The sequence below is a fragment of the Grammomys surdaster genome, unplaced genomic scaffold (assembly GCF_004785775.1).
Source record: "Grammomys surdaster isolate TR1022 unplaced genomic scaffold, NIH_TR_1.0 61, whole genome shotgun sequence".
NCBI lineage: Eukaryota > Metazoa > Chordata > Mammalia > Rodentia > Muridae > Grammomys > Grammomys surdaster.
The window spans coordinates 4,514,637-4,537,193 of record NW_021604563.1 but is presented as its reverse complement, the minus strand read 5'-3'; the positions used below and the strand labels follow the sequence as shown (position 1 = coordinate 4,537,193).

The following is a 22,557-nucleotide window of genomic DNA, read 5'->3' as shown; positions in this document are numbered from 1 at the left end:
ACTAATAGATATCAAAAATTTGTGCACTACTGCAGTGGTAGTTTCCCCCCCCCCACAATGTTTATTTCAGTATTTTTTAACTACATGGTGTGATAATATTATCTACTTAATATATGACCATGAGACTTATTTTAGTATTAGAATTCTCATTTAGTACCTGTGTTTAGGTAACCATTTTTCTAGATAGTGAATATTAATTTTGCTTTTGCTACCAGTACAATAAGGTAGAGCTTTTCATAAAAATTCACTAATAGGATTTTTCAGGTTTTACCTCTCAGAGCACATCTACACTCCTTTAAAAAGTGGGTTTAGTGAAAAATGGTACAGAATTTATTGAAAAATAGTCTCTGTTTAATTGTAATGAATTCTAGGTAATATTAGTTGAATATTTTTCCAATATGACGTAAAATCTATCCAATGAAGTAAAGGTTGACAAGGAAATGATTCAGCATATGGAAAAAGTACTTGTTCACCACCTGAGTATCAGCAGGAATGCAGAGTACATTGATGAATCCAGCACTTTAGCTCTTTCGTGAAAAGTTCAGTGGTCTCCTGCTGTATTTGTGGGCAATCCATTCCAAAACTGGCAGTGGATAACTAAAATCACAGGTAGTATTTAACCCTGGTAATATATGCTGTTTCACACAGACAGACATACGCACACACACACACCCCACACAGAGAGAGATAGAGAGAAAGAGAGACAGAGACAGAGACAGAGAGACAAATTAAAGTAAAGAGAGACAGAGTAAAGTGTGTTTTATAAATTAGTCAAAACAAGATTATAAAAATAACAGTAACTCAATGCAATTTTAACAATATTCCTTGAAAGAAATGCTAATCAATAATGAACATAGTTTTTTTTTCTTTCAGAATATCTCATTATACCTGTATCTCTATTCTTGTGATGATATGAAATTATTTATTTTAACAAAATGCATGAGAGCTTCTCCTTGGTATATTAAAGTGGGCTTCATAAACACGCCTATGTTTTGGGGTGATTGTTAAGACTGATATAGGCTACTTTAAAGTAAACATTGTCATGGTTTCATAGCTAATCTGATAACTCCAAAGACTATTGTGTCAGTAAATTTTTTCTCATTGTGAAAGAATACTAGAGTAGGCCAACTAAAAAGAGAAAAGTGCTACTTTAGCTCATTGTGGGTCAAATCTCCTCACTTCATAATTATGAAAAAGCTGAGATCCAGAGATAAAGAGTTTGTGGACAAGATATACAATTCAGCTCATACTCTCATGCTCCTGGTGATTGAATTCTTTGATTCCTGCCTTAGCTTCTAATAGAATATTCAACAATTTATTCAAAGTATCAATAGTACATTCATCTTGAAGTCTTCATGACATTTGTCAAATTTCTTGGAACCAATTACTTTTCTAAGACGCCATGTCTGAAATTTGCAGTTGAGAGCAAGCAGGTAGTATGAGAGGTTTGGGAAATGCATATCATATCTAAGCTGTAACAGTCAACAGATCAGGAAGGAGCAGGTAGCGTGAATTTCTCAGATCTAGGGTTTGATGAAAAATTGGGAGTCAGAGTGAGATGGCATACAGTTTCATGGTGCTACTCCAAATAAAAATGTAAGACCCACTAACTAAATATTTCTTTAACTTTCTATTGAATATATTTAGATTGTTTGAGGTACAGGATGTGAAATAGTCAGATGGTAGACCAGGAGGGGGATAAAATTTGGACTGTGAAAAAAAGATTAAATAAAATAAAAAAAATAATCCATCCAGCAGCTTATAATTCTGTAAATTAGTATATTCCTAACAAAATAGCATATTCTAAGTCTATAAAGTGGCAACTATATATGTATTAGGACTCTTAAAATTTGATACTATTCTGTCTTTAATAAAACCCAATTTTATTTTAGCTATCTTCCTTGGATCTTACCGCATGTCATACGAGGAAATAAAGAACATTATTTTGGAGGTTAATGAAGAGTTGCTCAGTGAGGCCCTTATTCAGGTACATTGGATATCTTTAGTTTTAAAATTATGTTAATAGACATTTTAGAAGTGTCTCTTCTCAATGATATTGTGGAAAAAAATGTATTGATGATATGAACAAGTAATGTTTTATGGATGATTTATCATCAGGTTTCATGGAGGTATCACAGTTTGTCTGATGTATATTTTCAATGTGGACATGCTTATTTCCAATAGGATTAAGGTTTGCGTGGTATATGGTAACTTTTTACTATCATGATGCACTTTTATATATGAGAATAATATGTTCTCAATAATCTTCTTGTGGAAAAAGTAAACATTAACAAGGTTTGCTTTATTGTTTTTAAATTCTTGTGGACAACAAGCATGTCCATTGTTCTTTGGCTTAAAATGAGGAGCTGATCACCTTTGTCCTGGAAGATGCACATTCATGCACATATAATCATAATGATGATGATGATAATAATAATCTAAAAAATATTAAAAAGGTAAAACTTGGTGAGACAGAGAAAGAAAAATGAACAGACACAGAGATATTTTTGTATGAAAATGATAAAATATGTATAGTGGTCTAAAGTACAGGAAGAGATAAGGCAAGTCAAAAACAACCTTCACATAGCACGTAGGAAAATTCTGGAAGTATCAAATTTTTAAGCAGGATTTCAATTTGGTTTTCTGTTCCACACTTTTTCAGAATGCAAAGCAAGATGTAATGTATCAATTTTAAATAGTACTGTTTTGACTGTAATGTAGACCAGATCAAACTAGGAAATTTACTGAACTTCAACATAAGTTCTTAAAACATGATTTTAAAAATCAGAACATTTTTAAAAATTATACTGGCGTTGACAATCAACAGCTTGATGCTTCATATTTGTAGTAGTTTTTCCATTTGCTGAGGTACAAAGAGGAAAACTAACGTTCTAATAAAGAGAAGCATGCTTACATTGATTGACTTCAAATTATGATCCTATCTTACTACAATTTCATTACATAGGAAAGATTTAAAAGCTTTCATTATTGATGTGTCATAAGTTTACTTGTCTTGCCTTGACACATTTTGAAATATTATGTCACGATCCAACAAAAGAGGGCTACCTAGTCACAGTTAGTGTGCCTTGTTCATTCAATTATTGTGCAAAAATCCTAGTGCAGGCGAGTGCAGGTGTCTCTGGAGGCCAGAGGCATCAGCTTGCCCCAGGAGCTGGGATTCTAGAAATTTACACACCATCCTAAGTGTATGCGGGGAGCCGAACTCAGATCCTCTCTGAAAATAGCACACTCTCTCATCCTCTGGCCCAGCTCTCCATCCTGAGTCTTCTGTGTTTTCCTGGTTTCCATTTGATAAGAATTTGTTGAAAAGCCAGTTTGCTGATTATCCAATAGAGAAACATTTTGTCTCATTTCTGATCCTGGTCAATCCAAATTGATTCTCTCTTATTTAAGATGTCTGATTGGACGAGACATCTGAGTTTTTAAGTTTAATATTAGTTTTACCTGGATGAGTCCTATTTTTTTAAGATATTCTGGCAAGAAGATGCTCCTCAGGCGAAGTGATTATAGTCTTGCTGCTCCCCGAAAAGATTGCTTTTTGTGTGCCAAAAAGATAGCCATGGACTTCCAAACTAGATATGTTTGCTTCAATGATGTGAAAGTAACATCAATTTGCCATTCACATGAAGTGTTTACCATTTATGTCTAATTACCATGTAGCACATCGATAATGCACAACATTAAATATGTGTCATCAGATTAACTTTGTTGTAAGTTCAGTTTGATTATAGTGCTAAACTCCATCTAAGCATAATCACAGCTTGTTGCTCATGTAGCATAGTTGTCTCTTCATGGCAACAAAAACAGCAAAAAAAGAAAAAAATTAAGGACACATCATTTCCCAGGAACGTGAATTAACATTGGTGTTATGTCTCCTATAGCGGGTCAATAAACAATTCCTTACTAGACAACTAGAAGACTGTACTTATTTGAAAGGATAAATGACCTACTTATAAAAACTACTTTTATTTAGTAAAAAAAAAACCTACTTTGATTTAGATGACTAGTGTTTGGGCTGTATATTGTTGAAAGTAATGTTTGGTTTTTAGACACAGATATAGAACACTGAAAAAGAAATAAGCAGCAGTTTAAAAATTGTTAAATGTTAAGATAAAAATTAAAAACTAAAGTATGCATTATTTGAGATAATGCTTACAAATTATTCTTAAATGCTGGGGATAGAGGAATTATATTTCTCAGAAATATATAATCTAAGATTTACATAGAAGGATAGCATATAGTGTACGAAAGCACTCAGAAGGTTCTGAACATGGTAGTGTAAAATAATAAAACTTTCTTTGAATATAATTCTAATTAACATATTGCATTTCATTTAATTTAAAACACAGACAGTAGTAGATCAAAGTAGTAAAAACAGTACTTACAAATAACAGTAACAGAATTAATATTTTCTTTTTTCATTCCAGTTGTGGCAGATAGCAAGAAACATTTTCCATACTCATTAATATTTCAGAATTAAAGTATTTATTAGACCTGCCACTAGATCCCATATCTATTATTATACACAATTTGCTTTGGTAAATATGTTGACAACTATTTCAATACATCTGGTTTCATTTTTAATGAAATGCATTTGATTTTATCCTGAGAATTTATTCTAACATGAAACAAATCCATGAGACAACAAATAAGGACAGAACCTGATAGATATGCTTCCACAGGTACTGTGGTTATGGTAGGTTTTGTAGAACAAATTCACCTTAAACTAGACTATAAAGTATTACCAGGATTGAATAAGTGCTTATTGGAAGTGAATGGTGGGCAAATATTTGAGGACTATAAAGGATAGTATCTTTTATAATTCAGATATATTTCTGAATTAACATAGGATAGTGGTGAGCAAGCATATGGAAAGTAATTAGTGAATTGTTTCGGGTTCTATTGTACAAACAGAGATCACAATCTAATGACTGGTAGTCTGCCTCAAATGACAAAATATTGAATATGGGCAACATTCAATTAATGTAGTTATTCTCTCTCTCTCTCTCTCTCTCTCTCTCTCTCTCTCTCTGTCTCTCTCTCTCTCAATTGGTTTCTATTACTAGAATAAACAGGCAAATCCAAAGTACTTTTCAAAGTACAAAATAAAGAAAGCCCTGAACTATACAGGCATTAATCGGGGGTGGGGCTGGGGTGGGGGTAGATAGCTTCTATTTAAATATATATAGAACACACATGGTATTCACTCACTGATTATTGGATATTAGCCCAGAACCTTGAAATGCCCGAGATGCAACTCACAGGCCACATGAAGCTCATAAAAAAGGAAGACCAAGTGGGGGTGATTCAGTTCTTCTTAGAAGGAGCAACAAAATACTCAAGGGAGCAAACATGGAGACAAAGTGAGGGACAGAAACTGAAGGAGGGGCCATTTGAAGACCTTTCCACCTGAGTATCCACCCCATATGCAGTCACCAAAGGTAGATGCTGATGTGGAAGTCAGGAAGTACATGCTGATAAGGGCCTGACATGGATGTCTCCTCAAAGGCCTTCAAGAGTCTGACATATTCAGAGGCAGATGCTCACAACTAGCCATTGAACTGATCATGAGGTTCTCAATGGAGGAGTTAGAGTGAGGACTGAAGGAGCTGAAAGGGTTTGTGGCACCATGAGGAGAGCAACAATACCAACCAACCACAGCTCCCAGGGTCCTAACCACCAGCCTGGGAGCACTTAGGGAGGGATCCAGGGCTTCAGCTGAATATGTTAGAGTAGAGGGCCCTGCTGGGCACAGGTGGAAGATGAGATCCTTGACCTCATGAAGGCTGGACGCCCCAGGGTGTGGGAATTTTGAGGGTGGGGAAGTGGGAGTGGGGGGGGTAGGTGGGGGTTACATCCACAGAGAAGAAGGTAGAGGGGTAAGGGGATGGGGGATTCCCGGGTGGGTGGGGGATGGGGTAAGTGGATAACATATGAAATGTAAATAAAATATTCAATAAAAAAAAAGAAAAAAAATTTTGTTACAAGGTTGTTGTAACACTTGGATATTTAAAAAATGAAGAGACAAGCTAGGTAGAAAAAAAACTAGGACACAGTAGAAAGGGACTATAGGTATTATTATACTAAAATATGTTTCAATGATAGAATTGAGGTCAGTACCGAAAACAAGATCAGAGGGTCATTTGCAAAGAACTGATTCTTAAAGTATGAAAACTATTGAAATTCTTGAGGCTTCCATTGATAGAAAAGTGACAAATAGAAGGTCAAGGAATACATTTCTGTAGACCACCTATAGTGAGGCAATGGGTGGTGATAGTGAAATCAGAGAAAAAAGCAATATGCATGTCAAGCCAGGATAAATAAATTACAACAAAGAGGCCATAGACCTGTGAGTAGTGACTGCAGTCAAGGAGAAAAATACCTTTTACATTTATTTTTAACTTATGCATAGAAATGTAAAATGGCTCATATTAATAGAGTACTATATAATTTTGTCATATATATATAGATATCTTTAACAATTTGTCATATGATTATATTAAAAACTTTCAAAATTTGTTCTTGTCACTATTAACAGTACATCTGTGTTACCTACAGTCCTCCTCTTGCATAGAGCTCCTTTTAATATCTACAGTTGTAGTTACATCTGGTTGTTTTATAAGTCTCCATTAAAATATGCTGAAGTATACACCAGACCTCTGCAGTTTTTTAAGCAGATATGTTTATTTATGGAATTCTGTCTTCTTCCTCTCTTCATTTAAGAAACAATTGCAGATGATGGAATTTTCTGGCTTTTCATTTGCTGTTATCTCATCACCTACTTCATTTTTTCTATCATTCTCTCATATTCTCATTTCTTCTCTTTTCATTTTAAAAACATTCTTTATGTAGAGAAGGTTAAAATATGTACAAGTAATGTCTCAGATAAAATGCAGCTCTACGACACTTCATATCTGAAAACCCATGCACAAGAATATTTCTGCTCACCCCCAACTCATAACTTTCTTGTATTCTGGCTGCCTTATAGTTCTAAAACACAGTTGAAAATCTAAGACTTCGGTTCATGCAAGCCATAAAACCTATACCTTTCCACGTGATTATGTTTTCTCAAATGTGATTTTTACATCTCAAAACAGATTACTTGATCTATATAACTCATTCTTGAATACTGACAACATGATTATATAGAAGCAAAGGTCATTCAATCCATCCCCTGAATTCCAGGCAATGCTACACCTAAGTCATCAAAAATAAATGGGTATCTATTGATTCTGCAAGAAAAAAGGTTGTTCAACTTCCCTCAATTAACCAGTTTTAGTGTATAATTATTCTTATAGTCAGGAAGTTCATGCATGTGTAATAGTAGATCTCATTTTTTGTCTCTTCAATCCATCTTTGCAATTATTGATCTATTTATGTGGCTATCAACCGTCTGTATTTTATTCAGGTTTGTGAGTCGGCATGTGTTTGTGTATTTTAAGGGAGTTGATAGCCTTAGAAGACTACAGGTATATCAATTAAGGCTATAAAGCCATTAATATTGTAGAATTTTTAAGACATTTGTTCTCTTAAATAGCAACTGGTTTTCTCCACATTTATTTTCTTCATTATTTATAGAAAGCAAAACATTAGAATTGACAAGAACAATCTTTAAATATTTCTTTCATATTTCTTATCATAGAGGAATAAGTATTTGTGATTCTTCTATAGTACACTAATATTTTTATTCATGATTTGTTTTGATTTTTTTCAGCTTTTGCTTCTAACTTTTTATTAGATGGAATTTTAAAATGTATTCCCTTGTCTGTTTTGACAGCAGTTTTGGTTTTGAGCATTGTGTACTAATTTCAGTCTATTGTTAAGCTGAAGCTAAGGCAAACAGATATTGTGTCTGCACATCATCATTTTTTGAAGAATAACCAGGATTCCATTTGTTACTAACACTGCTTGTGTTCTTATTTGTAAGGAGAGGAACTGTAGCTTTAAGGAATTAATATTTGCTTATACCATTTAGTGTGAAAAATTTACCCTTCTTACAATTTGAATAAGAACAATGTTTTGTTAATAGTTGTGTAAAATCTTGCTTCGTATTATTTTATATTTTATATCTTGTAAAATTCTAACAATAATAATTTTGAACTTAAGAAGCAAGGGAAACAGATATTAAAATGGGTTGAAACATAAAGAAGATTTGGTTATCAAAGTATTTAATAGCACATAACACTTGATTACATTTCTAAAAGCATTGTATTATATTCCAAGGATGACAGCCAGAAATATGTTATACATCAAATTAAATCTTCACAAATCATTTTCCAGGTTTCTATGATTCTGTATCTTCAAAGAAAGTTAGAATTTACCTAGTCATCAAATTTAATAAAGGTATATGATAAGTATATAAACATATGTTAGCTATTCTATTTCAGTATTATAGATGAGCAGTCAAGAAGGAAAGAAGAGTTAACTCTCCAAGACAGAGTTAAATCTGTGCTTGACATATTGATTCACTTTCTATATATACATTTTGATAGCTTCATAACAAAATAAAATAAATGATAAATAAATAAATAAATAATCAATTTAAAAGCCTTTAGTTACTGAACTGAGGATCTTTCCATACCTTGGACTATTACATGTGAGCACTGGATTGTGGGATTCTGTCCTCTATATGTTTATAGCAGTACTCACTGTCAGTTTTGATTTTAGATTTTGTACAATGAAGATAGCAGATCCAAAATTGTCCCGAGTTGCAAACCATTGTTTTAAGAATTAATTTTCCTTTTGATGGAAAAGTAGTAGCATTTAAGAATTTGATTCCGTACATCCTGCCTTTTTGGGTTTATAACCCCGTGTGAATAAGTAAAAAAATTATGATTTGATTTAAAATAAATAAATAAAAGAATTTGATATATACAATTAATTCTTCTCTAAGTTTATTATAAATTCAATGACTTAAGTTTTATATATTTGCTTAGTATAGATCACAATCAAAACCATAACTTTATGAAATCTGTTTCTGCTTCTCAATACCAAAAAGCCATGGTCAGGCATTGTTTACATTAGAGGCCACAAATATTCTCAGTTTTCAAACATCTAATAATATGAGTTGGCTTTTTCTTCTTTATCACCTAGTAGTCTATTTGTATGCTTTGTATCTAGAGCTTAAGAAAGTTGACATGCTCAATTTCCGCTGCTTATCTATAAATATGCCAGGTAGGTTAAATAATATCACATGATCAATCTGGAATGAAAACTTAGTTCATATGATTAATTCATTGATTTTTTTTAGCACCCCACCTTTCTTCCTATTGTGGTATATTGGTGAGAGACTGAGTTGATTTTACTGTTGGAAAGGAATAAAATGTCTTCTTGTCTAAACACGTTGTACAATATCTCTCATTAGAAATCAGAGCTTACATTTAATTATATTTTAATACATCATCTTCAACACATGCGTGCAAATTTATTAACACTTATCATTGTTTGTGCACTGCAATAATTATATAGTTAACAAGGAATGAATACCTAGTATTCCTAAATGCAGTGAAAGAAACATTGAATTCTATCTCTCCTTTAGTAATAATCCTTTTGGTATGTTGAAAGTATTGTTTTACTATATTATGATCATTATTTATATTAATTTAAATGAAGGATTCAGCATGACAAACTCATCTCAGGAAATAACATACCCACTCAGTTTTTTTGCGAAATGTAATAGTAAACATTTTGTTTTTCTGTTTATAATTACTCTGCTCTCTCTCTCTCTTTCACAATCTTTCTCTCTCTCTATATATATATATAAAAATATATATATATATATATATGAATAACTTTGAAAATAATTTACTTTGTAGGAAAAGCAAATAAGATGTTGAATATTCTTCCTTTGTGCATTATTAGTTAGAATTTCTGTTTTTATGATAAAATATCTTGACAAAAAAAAAAGAAAGAAACAACCTGGGAAGGAACGGGTTTGTATTGTGTAGAAACCTGGAGGACTTGATGTAAAAGTCATGAAGGAGCAGGTATTCATGACTCCCTCTGCCTGATTTTTCATTGCACTAAGGACCACCAGCCCAGAGTTGATACTACCAACAATGGGATAGGGATTCTCACATGAATTACTAGTTAAATTCATTACTGGCTAGCCTACAGACTGATTTTTAAATCAATTTTTAAATTATATGTATAGTTTGCTCATATTCTTTCCCTTTCCCAAGGCCTTCCAGATCTTTCCCTTTCTACCCACTCAACTTTAAATTCTTTCTCAAAAACAATCCAATAAAATGACAAAACCATGAAAACAAAATAAAATGCCACCCAAAAGGGGGAGATAGCACACGCACACACATACACATACAGATACACATACAGAGAGAGAGAGAGAGAGAGAGAGAGAGAGAGAGAGAGAGAGAACTGCTGAACCTAATCCCTGGCCTACAAGTGATTTATATATCAGTGCCATTCCAATGGTTTTTCCTTCTCCTAAAAGGTATAAATCGCACTTCAGTTGTTAATCTTTACCCTATTTGATAAATTTTCATTCATTCAGTTGGTCATTCTTTTTTAAAATATATATATAAACAATCACATTGATGTTGGACAATGCAAAACAACAGAGCAGAAGGAAAAGGGCCCAAGAAAAGGCCCTCCTGTTCCCCACTTCAAAATCCCATATGGCCTTCCTGGCTCTCTTTCAATTTGATGGTATCTATTTTTCATTTATTGTTGTTATATGCGTATATTTTTGGTTTTTTTTATATCTTTTTTTTTCTATGTACCTTTCTAAATATAACCTGCTCACCCTCTGTAATGATTGTATGTATGTTTCCAGGGTTGACCATTTGGAACTGGATAAACAAAATCTAAATATCTTTCCTCTAAAACTGCTTCTCACTTTATATGCTAGAATGCTGTTCATCTTTACTTTTTATCTGTTTATTTTCTCCTATGCCATTACTGTCTATTCAGAATACTTTAATAAGATGCTCATATTACGACTATAGCAATATCTTTGCCTTTTTGTTTATTTTGTATAGTTACTTTAGTATCAGTCACATTTGTAATTCAGTATACTGCTTCTATGGTAATTGTTATAATGTTTGATTAGTATGATAACTTTTAAAATGAAGCATAACTAGTCAGGAAGAAGTTATTGTTAGTTGTTGAGAAATTACAGTTTTGCGAGCAGTAGTTATTTGCTGTCTTAAATTTATGAAGAATATTTGATGTATTAAAGTGTAGATACTAAACAGGATACGTATAATATAAAAATTCCTTATTCTCTTTAGACAGGAACAGTTAGAGTTCCAGAGAAGAGATGCATTTTCTTAAATAATTATAGGCGAAAGTTTGCTAATCATTTCCCATACATCTCAATCAAGAGGTTTTTTTTTTTTTTTTTTAACAAGTGGTGCTGTGTCAGTTATGGTGTAAAGGACAGGCATTCAGGAGTTTGGTAACTTATTGCAAATGGAACAAGCTATCACATTATAATGACAAACTGAAATGGGCCTACATTTGGAGAAAATGTTAGGTAAACTAAAAACGAAACTACTTAACCAATGTAGCACCAGTCATGTCTTAAAAAGCATATTTGTATACTCTGTTGTATATTTAACATTAAGTCATTTTATTTGAAAATTTGCATTGGCATATATTTTCAAATTATCTGTACATGCCATCTATCAGCATTGTTTTGCATTTTTTTGTAGTGTAGCGAAAGAGTTACCTATATAAATATTTATAAATATGAGCACACATCGCTAGTTGAAAAGAAAATCCTATTTTGAAGATTGCAGAGAAGACTGTTACTGTTTTTGTATCTCTTAGAAAATCAGTGCTCCTGGCCAAATACATTTTTATGTATTATTTTCATAGACATTTTGAATATTGCTTTGAGGTAGAGATAGAAATATTTCAAAGAATACAAAATTAGACTTTTTTTTGCAAAACCTAAATTTCTGTTTGATAAGTTCCCCTTTATTTATCATATAAATAAATAAATGACCCAAAACATGATGTGTTCAAAATCATGTGATTTTTTTCCTCATTATTTTAAAAGTTGTAAATTTATCCATGAGAATATATGTAAGATAGTTTAGAGCAGTATACAAAAATTAATAATTGTTTCTGATAGAACAATTATGACAAGATTAGACTTGAAGTAGTTTTTGTGTTTGTTTGTTTGTTTGTTTAATGCTTTCATGGTTGTTGTTTAGAAGACAAACTGAAAATGGGTATATTCTTTTGAAATGTGAGGAACATGAAGTAAAATATACAAACAACCCTTACACCACCAACTTTCAACACTTGTGAAGGCCTACACCTGTGAGCTCTGCTCCAGTGGTTTGAACTGTGTCACACTGTCTCTTCTGCTGGCTCAACAACAGTTAGCATACAAATGCCCATTTAGATTATAATCCTCTAATAGCATAATATCTAATATCTAATCTGGCCATCACATAGGAGGTGAGCAGTATTACTGGAAAGCATGTGTATAAACCAAAAAATAAGGCTAGTACCTGGTTTGGTACTATTTAAATAAAAAATATATTTTTAATTAACTCTAAGAATAAAGAACAAGAACACACAAATGTGATTTTAAAGCTTTAAATATGATGTCCTAGTTAGAGTTTCCATTGCTGCATGAAATACCATGACCAAAAAGCAAGTTAGAGAAGAAAGGGTTTATTTGACTTACAGTCCCACATTTTGTTCATCATCAGAGGAATTCAGGACAGACAGAAACTTAAATAGGATAGAAACCTAGAGGGAGGAGCTGATGCAGAAGCCATAAAGGGGTGCTGGTTACTGGCTTGCCTCACATGGTTTGCTCATCCTGCTTTCTTATAGAAACCAGGACCACTCCATTCATAATGGACTGGAATCCCTAAAAACTCCCATAAATCACTAATTAAGAAAATGCCTGACAGACTTGCTTATAACCTGATCTAATGGAAGCCTTTTCTTAATTGAGGTTTCCTCTTCTAAGATGGCATTAGCTTGTGTCAAATTTACATAAAATCATCCAGAACATATGCACACATGCATACTCAACTGTTTAAGCTACATGCTGTACATGCTGTGTTGATAAACATGCCCTAATAAGGAGTCATAATTAAGAAATTGAATTTTCTGTTCAAGCAAGTAGAGAAACTTGTGTTAAAATGGCAGAGACTTAGCCAAGTGTTTGAGAAAACATCCTTTTCTTCATTAATAAGTATGCATATACTTATCATTAGAAATTAATACAATCTTAGTATCCATGTATTTATTCATGTGTATATGGCTAAATAATACTGCAAAAATCCATTTTCAAAAGAAATATTGGTCCTCGTCCGTTTATGTAGTAAATGATAGACTTAATTCCACTGAACTTAATTCAGTTCTTTACTACTAAAAATGACTTAATGAGATATAAGACAAAAAAAAGAAAGGTTATATTTTGTCAAGAAGGAAAGGGCAGTATTGTTCAATACCTTTTCTTAAGTAACCTTTACATGTGCAATTAACATTTAAAAGAAATAAAATTTTGGAAGCATTATAGAATAATTGCATAAATGTAAAAAGTAGTTAGAAACCTGTGGTCTGTTAGGAGAAATTCCTTCAAATAACACTGACAGTTACCAGAAAGTGAATTTGTGATGCATAAAAGATGAGAAAAAAATCTCATTTGGTTGCATACTTACTGCTTTCTCCTTTTTTTTTTTTTTAAGTAAACTTCAACTCACTGACATTTTCTAGGGTGAAATTTTCATCCTAACACTGAATTGATCTTTAAAACACACATTTTGAAATACTTGTGGAGGGTGAGGAAACATGCTATTAAGCACCAGCAGGGGAGAGAGAAGTGGAATGACTCATGCCTTAAATCTTACAGATCATTTGCCTATCATCCAGTAATTTTTCAGAACCTGTTACATCGAAAGTTTCATTTTTGTTTGTTTCTAGTTTCTACTACTATATCTAGCTTTCCACCCTATGGCACATACGGTAGGTATATGAACTATTAACCAAGCTTTGTAATTTATTTACAGATCAGAAGTAGTTGGAATATGAATCAAACACTAAATTCAAGAGCTATTTTTTTCTTGTGAAGTGAGTTTAGGCAATATGAATTTTATAATACCTGTCTGATCTGTTTGATTTTATGTCTATGTAATTGGTGATTGTTCCTGCCAACTCTGGTAGGGCTTTTGTTTGTTTGTTTGTTAGCAGAAGCTTCTACATTAGAGGTTTATAAGCACCTCTGCAAACAACTTGCACATTTCTCCAAATGAATTTTGCCATTTCCATGTAGCAGTTAAGGATGATTTTTCCCTATTTCCTATCTAAAACAACACTAGGAGTAACTGTGTAGAGAAGGAAAGACTACCACTTGATATACAGAACCCTTCTATATCAAGAATACATGTTTTATGGAAAATAATCGAAGCATGCTGGATGCCCCTCTATGGGGGCATTCAAGGGTGGGGAGGTGAGAGTGAGTGGGTAGGTGGGGGCACACCTTCATAGAAGTAGGAGGCAGGGGGGATGGGATGGGGGCTTCTGGGGGGTCAAATGGGGATAGGAGATAACATCTGAAATGTAGATAAATAAAATATCCAATAAAAATAGAAAAATAAGAAGAAAAAGCTCTTATATGTGACAAATGATACACTTCTCTTCTTGTTACTACATTAAGACTTATTAGTTTTTAAGTCTCCACTGTGTAATGTAATGTGCTTCCATGCAGATCACTATGAGGTTAGAATATGTAATTTGATGAAATTCTTAAGTGTTTATATTCATGTATATATTTCGGATATTTTGAACATCCTGATAAGCCCTTAGAAACAGTGATCATGGGAGTGTTCACAGAATTGTGTTTAATGCTTTGCTTGTTCTATGGCTATTTGTGTTTATTGTCTTGCTTGTTCCTTGACTATTTGCATCTATTGTATTGCTAGTCCCTCAACCTAGAACTGACCTTAATACATGCATGTAATTACAATGGTATAAAAGCAAAAAGGAGGTGAGGGGATGGGATAGGGGGTTCCTAGGGAGGGGAAATGGGGAAAGGGGATGACATCTGAAATGTAACTATTTGTATCTATTGTATTGCTAGTTCCTCAACCTAGAACTGATCTTAATACTTGAATGTAATTTAAATGGTATAAAAGCAAAAAAGGAGGAGAAGGGATGGGAAGGGGATTAATTGGGGGGGAGGGGGGACTGGGAAAGGGAATAACATCTGAAATGTAAATACAGAAAATATCGAATAAAAGAAGAAAAAAATCCAATAAAAAAAGGAAAAAAGACACCCAATTAAAAAAAAGAAAGAAAATACTTTGAGGCAAGAACTACTGTGAGGTATATAGTATAATGATCCCATAGTTCTCATGATCTCTTTATTTTTCTCCCTTACTTTCCCATTTTGCTTAATTTGTGACCCATTAAAAGCTTACATCAGTAATGAATATACATCATTTCTACTGAGGTCCTTTCTACTGTTATCTAAAACTTGTTTTGATGATTTCTGTCTCTTACATTTCATTAAGATTTTTTTGTGGGTGTGCATTGATCTATGACCTATCCTAGATATACAAAAAGAACCTGGTAATAGAATAGCCAAGGAGTAATAACAAAGTAAATAAATAACTAAGTATTAGCTACAGGACTGATGAAACTAACAGTATGAATTAATTAAGCTGTCTAATAAAAGAAAGAGTTTAACAAAACAGACTTGAAAATGTATAATTTATGAGTAATCTACTAGAAATTTAAATGAGATGACAATATTAAAAGCATTTGGAAAGCCTGTATTAAAAATGACTCAATCATGCCTGTTTGATCACTTACATACAGCATAGTCCTGAATGTTTGAATTAGCACACACATTTTAAATAAGATTTTCACCAGTCTCTTGCGTTATTAATAGCTTTCCTTTCATTGGCTGCTTTTACTAGTGTTGGTATCAAGTTAGCAAATACTCCTTCCTCTTTATTTTAAACTAGATGACAAATAATTATTTTGTATAGTTTAATTATTTGAAACAATTCCTCATTGAATCCTTTGTTGAGAAATTAGTTTTTCATTCTAGATTATCTGATTTGGGGGTATATATATATATATATGATGAAATGTACAGGTCTCTAATATATTGACATACCTTCCTTTCAGACCTACTTTATATATTTTTTATTCAAAAATGTTGATTTAAAAATTATAATTATTTGAGTTATCCATGAATGCTTAACAATTTTACTGATCAACCACTAACCTTTTATATTTTTCGTTTTAGAATCTTGTAAAATATCTTCCTGAGCAGAACGTACTCCGAGAACTAGCACAGCTTAAGAATGAATATGATGATCTCTGTGAGCCTGAGCAGTTTGGTGTTGTGGTATGTATTGATTCTAAAGTGCTATGAATACACTTCTCATGGGCAAAAACATAAAATATTAGTTGATGTCTTTTACTTTATAACTTTATAATTAAATATAATATCGACTTAGAAAAAATCTTTTTTGCCTATAGCATTAAAAAGTAACTAAGTTGCTTTTGACATTTATAAAATATGCCAAAACATCATGGGATAGTCTCTTTAACAGTGCTTATATTTAATGATATTAATGCATGAAAAGTAGTATGCTGTATTACACTGTCTAATTTTCTTCCCCTCAGATTTGAAGATTAGAATTTAGCTCCCCGAAAACGTCTAAATAAGAGAATAATATCTACATAAATAAAAAAGAATAGAAACTGTTTTATATATATATATATATATATATATATATTGTGTAAGAAAAATGATAAGAATTTTCAAATGTTCTTGAGTGTCATTAATCAATTGAGAGCTTGCAATGTGTTATTTCTGTCAGGACAAATAACTTATAAAGATACCTCAGATAGTTTAATCATTTTCCTTATATCCATCATATGAAGTGCCAAAAAGTAATGACTATTTATATAGGATATGGTCATATGTCTTAAAATACCACAAACCTGTTATTCAAATAATTAGCCAGAAAGATTATATAAAGGACATCAAAGTTTTAGTTTATTTTTGAATGAAACTATTTCTTTCCAGAGCTGGTGGCTGCACCCACAGCCTTCTGCATGCTAGATGAGCACTCTACTGTTCAGCTAAATTTCCAACCGCTAAAAGATTTTTTATTATTATTCTTCAGGTGTTCAGGTCGGATGTATTTGCTATATGAGCAAGCAATTCATTTATGGCTTCTTGTTTATTCTGGCTTCCCTATTGTTTTCCATTTGTAAACAAAGGAATTTTTTTTCAATTACCCTTGGACCTGTTTTTCAAATACCTAGGAAGCTTCATCCAAACTTTTGTATAATGTTTCAAATTAATTATGTTAGAATTAATGTGATTTCCTATGTTGCAGTTTTAATCTCTTGTTCATATATCCCTCAATTACATGGGACTGAGTATGTTCTTTTTAGCAAATACAGTAAATGTTTTTTTCATATTTCAAGTTCATTTATTCTAGGGCATGCTATTGCCTACCTTGAGGTAGAAAGATTTGTCAAATCTTTGGAAAGGAAATCAGGCAAGCATATTTGGGATCAAATAAAACATATAATGAACCTAGGGAGCATATTTCTCTTATTTTTAAATCAGATCTATTAGTCAACTGAATTGGCTCTGTATTATTTATTAACTAGTCGCACTTTACCAGAGTGCTAAATAATAAAATTTGTAGCCCCAAGTCCATACTTGAAACCTAAGCACCTCAAATCCATCTTATAATTGAAGCAGGGCTATACACTATCTGAGATTTCAGCTGCATCCTGATGGTTATGAGTTTTACAGTAGGTACACTACACAGTTTCTCAGAAACCATTTTTCTCTCAGTGCAGTTTATCTAAGAAGATGTATTAGTTTGTCAAGCAAGTCCTTCAGGAGGAATATCCTTGGTACCTCACTGAGGAAATGAAATTGGGATGGGGGAGCCTGAAAAGCAATATACCTTCAGAACTAAAGGCAAAAGTAGAAAATGGAAGAGATTTCTCGTTTATGCACATTATCATAAATATTTAAGTCTTTGTGTACATGAATTGTCCTAGTCTCCCTCTTTACTCTCACCGCATCTTGCTGTATATCTGATATAGTGGGGTCAGAGAGAATCTTGGTTATTTCTCGGCAGTGTGCACTAAGTAAATTGCCAGAGAATATCAACTGAGACTTATCAAATAAATTTTAGGCACACTCTTCTTAATTATATAATAGTAACCCTAATAATTAATTAATAGTAACTACTAATAACTTTCATATTTTAAATTTATGTAAGTCTGTAAAATAGGCAGTAAATATTTTTGAATTATAAGGAACTTTTCATACAAAAGTGTGAGTGAGAGACTTTAAAAGGACAGAAAAGTAAAACATGCACTAAAATATTATCAAACTAAATTAACTGTGAGGATATACTATCATCCTATTTAGCCCTTTGATTTATATCAGCTGCCTAATGTGAAGAGAGCATTGGAAAGCAGAATCCTTTTCACTAATAAGAGAATCCTCAAGTTGATAAAGCCCTTGGCCTGAGCTTTCTTTACCTATTATATTGCATAGTATATTCTTATTAAAAATTGATATTTATAATTTCAATACCAAAACTCTTCAGTGCTTCCTTGACTTCAGAAAATAAGTTTCTAGCACCACATTCTACTTCTCTCTTTCACTTCTTATTCTGCCTGTCTTTCCATTCTTTCCATTTACCATGAAATCTTTTCTTACCAGTGACATGACAAAAGCACTTCTGGACCTCCTGTTTCTATTCTACCTCCAAAGTTGCTTTGTCTTTGTATCACCCAGGCTCTTCTTTTTTGGGCTCTAGTTAGCCTCCTGTCCTGAACTCTTCTGTACCTACTTGTTCTTGAATTAATGCTGTTGTTTTCGCTCAGGGAATGAGCCCAGATTTCCCAGATGCTGGCCTCCTCAGTGACTTTCTCTGCTCTTCCCTTTGTTGGGGTTATGGATATATGCCTCTGTGTCTTTCCATGGGTTTTGGGGTCTGAACTAAGGTCTTTGTGTTCATGTAGCAAACAGTTAACCCACTGAGACATACTCCTGGCCATCCCCACAGTATTAACTTATCTTAGCTTCTCAGGCCCATTTTGTCCTCACACCTGCCAACCTTTCTTAGCTGTAGATGTTAACCTTTGGTGTGGATGAGCTCATTGTATGCAGACATATTGAATTTCATTTGTTATGGGTGTGAACTTATTCTTTCTTCTCAGAATCATTGCATGTGTTATCATCTCTGATTCCCAGTCCTTACCAATAGTATTGAAACTCATTCTTGAAATCTTAGCTTAAATTTGCCTTTCGAAGTAATTATGCCATGGTCCTAACTAGCAAAGGTAGGTTTATCTTTCTAAAGTCCCAGAGCCTCCTTTTAAAATTCCTTGGTCCATGAAGGCTTGATGCCCCAGCATAGGAGAATGCTAGACAGATGAGGTAGGAGTGGGTTGGTGGGTGTGGGAGCACCCTCATAGAGGCAGGGGGAGAGGGAATGAGGGTTTGCAGAGGGGAAACCTGGCAGGGGGATAATACTTGAAGTGTAAATAAATAAAATAACCAATAAAACATTCCTTTGTAGAAAGTAATAATTTAGTAAGTTATTTTTGAGGTTATTAGTTAAATGTGTTCTCTTAGATTATTAGTTCTATAAGTAGATGAACCACATTGATATCTCTCATGATTTGTCCCTACCAAATTATTGCTGAATATGTTTGACAAATCCAAATTCCAGTGGGCCCTTTCCTCTCCTGTCTTACTCTCAGTTTATATGCCACTTTCTAACACTGACAGATTTAAACATTTTATGGAATTTTCCTTGTCTTGCTTTTTTACATAGTAAGAATTTCCTTCCTGCTTTTATTTCAGTACCTCTTGCCCAGTGCATTATAGAATTTCCATTAATATATAACTCCCTAAATAAAAGCAGAGTCAGATATGGAAGATAGGTGCCATACATGAGATTACTTCTTAGATATTGTTTAAAATACTACTACCAATAAGGAACAGCTAATTTCACAAAACTGGTTGATATGTTTGCAGGGATAGAAAAGAAAGCTTATCTGAGTCAGGCCCTGTGTTGTGGGCTTCTCAATAATTTTTTGCTTTTCTAAACTGTCACAACCTTGTGTTTGCATATAATCACTTGTAATCAACTGGGAGGGGAAAAACAGAGGAGGGGATTAAGCATAAACAAACAATATCAAGCAGAAGATCTTTCCTCTGTGGAGGCAGACCTCCCAGCAAGAGGGACATGCTACTTCCTACACCTTCTGTGATCAATAATCTTCATCTTTAAAGGAATGGATTGGCTGCATTGCTTCCCACTGACTTGTCCTTCAACCTACCTCCTACGGAATTGAATTTGGTACATCCATTGTAATTATGTGCTGTACCTTTACTGGAAGAAAAGTACAGATCTTTGAAAGCTCTGACAGTCAGAACCCCCAGCTGGAGCTTTTAGATGACTCTGAGTGTGTTTGCAGCTCAGCTGTTCTCAAACCTCAGAGCTATGGAAATTCCCACTTGTCTTGCACTGGAAATGGAGACCCATACTGTGTATATCTATTAAACTAGCATGTCTTCTGAGGGAAGAAGGCAATAATTAGTTCTCTTAGTAATCAGTACTTTCATTTTTCTGACTTCAAAATTACCCATATTTTTCAATTACAAACATTCTCAAGCTATAATCTAGGGGGAAAAAGATGTTTCGATAACCTCATAGTTGTAAATCATTAATGAACAGATATGTGATATTGCTGACAGAACAATATATGAAGGTAAAAGGAGAGTTAGAACTACACCTATAAGCTCTTTTAGCTTTAATTGTTTTAAAGACTCAAAAACGAGCTTACAGACCTTGTTAAAGAAAGCTTAACCAGGTGAAAAGGAGACTGGTAAAAAGCTTCCCTCCTCTTTATAGTATCAAAAGCAAGTATGTTAGAACGCAGATTGTAGGTTTTGTTAATATTACATCACTTTCTGGGTTTGCATATTCATTAAGAAAAAAATCTCATTTTTCTTCATCTTGCTTGCAATCAGTGTGTACAGTGTTTTAACAAGTAACTTTTCATTGTTTCTGGTTTCATTTGTCTGCACACGTGAATGCCAGCTCTCACTTCTAGATGTGGATAATTTTATCTGAGGAAAAGGCAACTTGCTAATTTTTGATTAAATGAAAGAAAATTCACGAGTTAATATAAAATCCTTTATATTACGAGTTAATATAAAATCCTTTATATTACTGGTCATTTCATTAATTCCTCATATGAATCCATTCTCAGGATTGTTTATTGTGGTCATCTTTTATAATAAAACAAAGTAAAATGAAACCACCTGAAAATTTGGTATTCACGGTTGTTCAGTGCTTGTCAATCAATTTTGTAAATGATTACTTTTCATTACATTTTAAATATCAAAATTTCACCATCTTGTTTATTTCCATATGTGTCTAATTTCCTAATAGAATAGTACAGCTTCACAGTAGTTTTAATAGTCATTTGTAGCCTCATATAGGTGTTTTGACAAGAATATTTTGAAATTCTTGTTCAACTTCTCAGTGTCATTCCTCTGAGTTTACAGTGTCTTTGGGGGCAGACATTGTTATTGTGTTCTGTTCCATACTAAAGGCGAGTAGATGTTTCTCAATGCATAATTTCCACATATCACTATCTTTGGGGAAATATTCTCTATCAGCACATCATTATTTTTCTGATGTAGAGTCAGTTTTCACCACTCTATATTTTAAAGCTTCAATTCGCAGATTAACCATGACCCTCGTCTCTCATGACAGCTAACGTCCAGGAATTTTTGTATTGATTATTTTCTCTAGGTACTGGAGTAAAGCAATGAATAAAAGAGTTCCTGCTCTTGAAGAAATTATTGTGTGTTAGAAAATAAGAAAATTATTCATTTAACAGAGAATCCCAAATGTGTCTACTTCATCTCTGTAGTCCCAGACAGAATTTTGTCAGTCATTGCCTCTCAATTTTACTGTGAGCCTAACAGAAATCCATCCATTAATGTTTCTGAATTCCTCCTGTTTAATATAGTAAAATAAGAACAAAACTTTTGTAAATTCAATATATAATGCCTCTTAATAAAGACTATCTTTTGATATCCATGTAATAACTGGAACAAATTCTGTCAATTTCAAAGGACTAAAATTTCAGTTTTATTCAGATATGATTGACATTAGTTAAAGGTGAAGTGAATAACCCTAAAGTTTGCACGCCCTTCTCCTCATTCATGCATTATTTTTAGCACTGCTGCTTCTTATTTTTTTCTGTGCATTCTTGTGGTATTTTGCTATTAGATCTATATTCACCAGCTTTATAGTTATGAAGTATATACAATTCAAATTACATAAATGAAACTGTGCCTAGCTCTTTGGGGAAATAACCTACTTGTAGTTCTCTCACTAAAGCTGTCAGTGCACTTTTTTTTTAATATAGTGCACATAAGCTGAAGAAATGAGAGTCACTTGATGTGATTTGATAGACAAGTAATTTGCAACACAAATAAATCCCTTACATAATACAACACCATGG

At 33.0% G+C, this 22,557-nt stretch overlaps 1 protein-coding gene across 1 annotated transcript in view; it reads left to right on the top strand.

Moving 5' to 3' along the window:
* Diaph2 (diaphanous related formin 2) overlaps positions 1–22,557 on the top strand; it is a 658,778-nt gene that overhangs the window by 290,847 nt on the left and 345,374 nt on the right. The window contains exons 19-20 of the mRNA XM_028781865.1: positions 1,893–1,987; positions 16,268–16,369. Of these exons, the coding sequence (XP_028637698.1) occupies positions 1,893–1,987; positions 16,268–16,369 (197 nt within the window). The remainder of the gene's footprint in view (positions 1–1,892; positions 1,988–16,267; positions 16,370–22,557) is intronic.